The following is a 5,671-nucleotide window of genomic DNA, read 5'->3' on the forward strand; positions in this document are numbered from 1 at the left end:
CCCGCGCCTCCCCTCCGCTCACGGTGGCACGGCGCAGGGAGCCGTCCTGCCAGCCCCGACGGGATGCCCGCGGCTATGCTCCCCTTCGCTTGTGTCCTGGTGCTTTTGGGAGGTAGGTGCCACCCTCCCCCACTGCTCACCGCCTGAGATCCGCGGGAAGAGAACTCTCCGCCTGGCGTCCCTGGGGGACCTTGGGGCCGTGTACGGGCCATGCTCAGGCCTGGTGATGCTGCGTCCCGGCGCTCTTCCCCCTTCCCCAGCCTCACCTGGCCCGCACCTGCTGTGCCCTGCCTCCCGCGCGGAGGAGCCAGCACGGGAGAATTCGGCACCTCGGCTTGAATTCCCGGACATGGGGCAGCCCCAGGGGGTTGGGGGCCTCACCAAGATCTCGCCTGCTGGGACATCCACTAAAAGATACCAGCCGGGTCACTCAGACCAGGGCTGTCGGGCTGGTCTTCCCCTGAATCCAACCTGTGGTGTTCAGAGCTGCGACTGCAGCAGGGTCTGGGGAGGGGGGGGCGGGGTGCCCCGGCCCTGGGCCCAGGTTGGTGGCCAGCAGACCGGACAGGGACCAAGTGACCCCCAATCCCCTGGTCGGAGAGATAGCGCCTTCTCCAGCACCAACGGCTTCCACCACAGCTCTTCCTGGGGAGAAGGGTGGGCAAACTGCCGGTACCAACGGTTCGGTACCCCGTCACACGGCTCGGACACCACTGGCAAACATGACAGTGATACCGTGAGGGGCTGAAGTGCGCCCAGCCCGCGCTCACGCCCCTGCACTGTCACCCTGTGAAGGGCAGATGAGACCCCTGACTTGGAAGCTGGGGTCATCATCACCCCCCATGTGGCCCTGGGCTGCACATCCATTGGCTCTCGGCCCCACGGCCTTACCTGTCGAATGGGCTCACAAAATCCCCACCTTCACCTTAGGTGACCACAGGGCACAGAGGGCATGTGGGGGAGTGGCATCTGCCGCCCCAGGGCGCAGTGGCCGTGAGCAGCTTCTGGAGCCGGGGTGAGGCCGAGGGCCCTCTGCTCTGCAGGAGCAGAGGCCGGGTCTACTGTGGGGGCTCTTCTTCCCCGCACCAGATTTCTAAGCAAGGTATTCTGAAGACAGGAAAGGGCCCAGAGGGAGGCCAAGGGGGTGTGTGCTCAGCTGGAAGACGGTAGACGCGGCTGTCAGATGGCACCTTCGTGGGGGTGGTCGCTGCATTCCCGGCCAGGCTGGAAGTGGGAGGTTGCTCCCCCTCCTTGGTCCCCATCAAGGCGCTAACAGGCCAAGGCTACTCCGATGGCTCATCGGAAAGAGCGAGGAAAGCACCAAGTGGAAAGTGGTGGCGAAGGGACAGTGACAGGAGGGCCTCCGCTGGGCGCCAAGAAGGGAGGGTGGGCCCTGTGCGTCCGTCTGCTCCCCGCCTCCTCCAGGCTGTTCCGTCGGGGGCACGGGGCACTGAGAGCAGGACGCACCCAGAAGCCCACCAGTCTCAGTGCAGGCTGTTGTCTTTGGCAGCCCCCAGCCCTCGCCTTGCCAATAAAACCAGTGCACGCTTGGCGCCAGGCCTGCTCTCTGGGCCCCCGCGTCTCTCCTCAGCGTCCTTCGCCACAGCCGGGAAGCAGGGTTCCTGAGAGAGGCGTCAGGAACGCCCAGTAGGGCTGCCCCCAGCCGGGACGCCCTGCCCCGGGGATCCCTGGCCTGCAGCTCAGATCCCGTGGCATCATGGCATCACCTCCCGGCTGCTGCCCAGAGCCGGTTTCCCCGGCGCGCTTTCATGAAGTCTTTTTCACCCCGGCTGCATCACCAGATCTTCGTGCTTTTGTGAAAGGAAACAGAGCCCATTAATCCTTCAGCTACTATGTGACACGGGTACCCGAGTTTTGGCATGCCTGAACCCCACGTCTGCGGGTTACGGACAGTGTAGAAGGGCACACCAGCTGCCACCAGGGGAGCTCGGGTCGGGTACACGAAACAACGCGTGTGTGCATGCAGGCCCGGGGTCCAGCCTCGGCGCTGTCGCCATTGGGAACCAGGCATCCTTCAGTATGGGGAAGGGCTGTCCCGGGCTTCGGGCTGTTCACACGTGGCCGGCCTCCACCCTCCAGGTGCCAGCAGCACCCCAGCCAGCTCTGAGAGCAATGTCTCGGGGCAAAATGACCCCCGGTGAGAGTGCTTGGTGTGAACGATCCATGCAGCTGGGAGCTTTTCAGATGGGTCTTTGTCACATTCACGAGCTGGATGGGGAGCTGGATGGGTTTTGTTATTCTTGCTCCGAACAATCAGGAAACCCAGGGCGTAGTAGGGCCCCAAGAAAACAGCTCGGCTTGGGCAGTTTCTAACTTGCACGCTGTCGTTCCCCATTGCTCCTCCCTGCCTGTCGTTCCCCATTGCTCGTCAACGCCCCGGGGGTGGGTGACGGGCCGGCTGCGGGCGTGCGGTCACCCACTCAGCGGCCTTCCGCGGGAGCTGCATGGCAGCATGCGTCTCTGCCAACGTGCCGCTGCCAGCCTGGGTGCCCTCCATGGCAATTTCTGGCTTTTAAAAATCTCTTTACTCAGCAATTTATGCCTGAGGGGGAGAAGAGAAACCACAGCTTCTTTTTTCCACATTTATATTTTTTTTCTAAGTTCAGTTCTGCTTTTATGTCTAGCCATAAACTTTGGAAGGGCAAGTTACCATTTACAGACAGATAGGACTAATCACAGGCTACTCTGTATGAAATTGGTTGTTCTAGAACTCCATTCCCAAACCCAGAATAAAATCTGGAAAGGAAATTCACTTAAATACACTGGTCCGAAATCCAGCATGAGGAGAGAGGTCATCGTATTACTTAAAGCAAAGAAAGTGACCAGTGGCGACTTCCTCCTGTGCCCTCAGAGGCCCTCGTCACCCATGGGCCACCGCGGCATCCTGACACACAGTAATCTCAGAATCAAAGTCCCCAGCTCAAGGCAGGTAGAGCAGCTCCCTGGATTTCAAACCCATCTGGATGGCAGGGCAGCAGGAGACACGTGGAAAAGCCCTGTGTGACGTGTCGGATGTGACAAAACTTCACGTGCTCAGTGTCCACCCCTGCTGTCAGCCTGGATACAGCAAGGCACAGGGAGGGAAAGGGAGGCCCTTGTAGTCAGCTGAGTTGGGGGCCTAGGGAAGGACCCAAGTCCTGGTTGGCTCCGGGGAGGCTGTGAGTGTGCAGGAAGGCTCCGGACAGTGCTGTCATGTAAGAACAGCTGGCACACAGCAGGACCTCAGGGGTTGCCTCCCCGACTCCTCCTGGGGTGGAGGGGTGGAGTTCTAGCACCCCAACTCCCCTTGGGCAGAACTCTGGCTCCTCCTGCCTCGCCCCCTCTCCCGTCCCCAGGGTCAGCACCCGTCCTTTGTTAGCAGCCCCTGAAGCTCCAAGTGCACTGGACAAAATGAGCCCTCCCCCAGCTTCAATATTAAAATTGCACTTAGCAGAAAAGGAAAAGAAACGCAACAGCTCACAGCCAACCCCATCTTTCCCCAAGCAAGCACACATGCAGAGACTCAGACATGGATGACGCCTTCAGCTTGGCGTTACTGGTGACCACAGTAAAGTGAAAGGACTTCTTCTTTGAAATGTGCAATTAGAACTGTTTCAGCGTGTGCGTTTGGTGGTTGGGTGTGGTTTTGAGATAGTTTGAAACTTAAGTCTCCTGTCTGACCCATCTGCTTTCTTGTAACCCAATTCTGATGGGCTCCAAGTTTTTTAACGGCACCCTACAGTTACTGCGATAATACCTGTCCGACAGCGAGTGTGCCCAGGCCTCTGCGGTGACCAGCGCTTGGGGCTGGTCTTTCTTCCATAGTCGGACAGTTCTTTTGCCTCTTGTGGGGGTCAGTTTAGGATAACCATCGGACCCTCAGAGAAATGATGACCTTGGCAATGGAGTGCCTGCTTGCATTTTGCTAGTAAACCCAAACTTGCAATGACTAGAAATGCTGGTTTGAGGAATCAGAAATGTGTATTCCTGCCTCTGATGTGATGAGGGCAACTTGACTTCCTGAAAGGTCGCAGTTCCAGGTTCCATAGAAAGAGTGCGTGCGTGCACTTCACAGACAAACGCCCACTGTCTGCGACATCTTCGTCACACACACCCCCCACTCCCCGCTTCCCAGCTGTCGTGTAGCTTCTGTGGTCCGCCCTCGCCCTCGAAGCATCTAACGGAGACCCACCTAGAAGGGTTCTCCTATCCAGGCCATTTGTATGGCTCCTCCAGGAGCCCGGAGATGAGCAGCTGGGACTTGAATCAGTGGAATTCTTCAAGGAATTTAGTGAGGGTGGGAACTGCTTGAAATTCGCATATGCAAACGCAGTGTTGAAGACCAGAGCTGCCAGACTTCTTACCTTCCTTACTGAGTGAGTGAAATCTACTCCTGTTTACATAGATACTTTGCTCAGAAACTTCTTTTTTAATTCTTTTTTTTATCCTGCTTAAGTACGAAGACAAACTTTTGTCTCTGTCTACTCCAAATTCTAACGTAGGAAAGCTTAAATGAACACAGGCTTCGCGTAGGCGGTAGATCTGTCTCTTTGTTCAACCAGCTCCTCAGCCAGCATTGGGGGGGGGGTGAGGGGGTGCCTGCTGTGTGCCAGGCCCGTTCTACACCCCAAAGACGCAGCAGGGAACAAGAGGGTCTGGTGTGGCCCTCAAGGGGCTTGCATTCTAGTTGGCAGGGTGGGTGGGGTAGGACAGGCCAATTAGAAAACAATAAATACACGGACGGAAGCCGGTGAGTAGTACGAATGGAGAAGAGAGTTGGGTGACCAGGGAGGTGAGCTGCAGTGCAAGGAGGTGCTGGGAGCCCTGTCCTAGGAGGGAGAGGGGCCTGTCCTATGAAGAGGTGGGATGAGAGCAACAGGCCACAGGGAGGCCAGGCTGGCGAGTGTGGGAGAGGGTGACAGGCAGTGACAGGACCTGCACTCCAGAAGGTTTCCTGGTGGCAAAGTGGAGAGTGGAGAACCCCGCTGGGTTGTGGGGGTGAAAGGGTGGGCCTACCTGTGGATGGACATGGAGACAGACTGGCCGAGACATGTGGACGGATGGGGTAGGAGACTGGCTCCATTTCTGGGCACTGCCCTAATAGGACCTGCCGCCTCTCCTCCGTGAGCGTGCATCGTGGCGTCTCCCTGGACAGCCCGGACCCACCTTAACGGCCTCTTTTGAACTGATCACCCCTTTAAAGGCCCTCTCTGCAAAATAGCCTTATTCTGAGGCCCTGGTTGAGGCCTCCACCTCCACATTCTGGGAGAGCACAGTTCTGCCAACCAGAGGCCCTTAAAGACGGAGAATGTTCTGGAAGGTATGCAGCTGGTGGCTGCACGCCCCCATCCTGCCCATGTGGGTCCCTGTCATTCTCCACTTGCACAAGGACCAATTCAGTCCATTCTCTCTGCACAAGGGCCAATTCAGAAAACCGAGGGATTAATGAAATCCTTCTTTCCTCTTTCTTCAAGAAACCACATCCTCGTTAATCAGGAGACGTGATAGCTGCGGAGGCGTTTAAGCACCCCTCGATAGGTTCCCGGTCACTGGAGGTGCGTTTCAGAGGCTGAGGTCTCCGCGGTGTGCGGACCGGCTCCCACGTGGCCGGCTGATAGCGCCGCCGGGAGCGGATGTCATCGGGGAGCGGGGGGTGGGCAGGCGGCGTACA

At 58.1% G+C, this 5,671-nt stretch overlaps 1 protein-coding gene across 1 annotated transcript in view; it reads left to right on the forward strand.

The window, feature by feature from the left end:
• Window positions 1-25: 25 nt before the first annotated feature.
• APCDD1L (APC down-regulated 1 like) overlaps window positions 26-5,671 on the forward strand; it is a 37,569-nt gene continuing 31,923 nt past the window's right edge. Inside the window, exon 1 of the mRNA XM_006141869.2 lies at window positions 26-112. Coding sequence (XP_006141931.1) covers window positions 64-112 — 49 coding nt within the window. The 5' untranslated portion in view covers window positions 26-63. The remainder of the gene's footprint in view (window positions 113-5,671) is intronic.

Source organism: Tupaia chinensis, unplaced genomic scaffold (genome assembly GCF_000334495.1).
Source record: "Tupaia chinensis unplaced genomic scaffold, TupChi_1.0 Scaffold000066_1, whole genome shotgun sequence".
Classification (NCBI taxonomy): domain Eukaryota; kingdom Metazoa; phylum Chordata; class Mammalia; order Scandentia; family Tupaiidae; genus Tupaia; species Tupaia belangeri.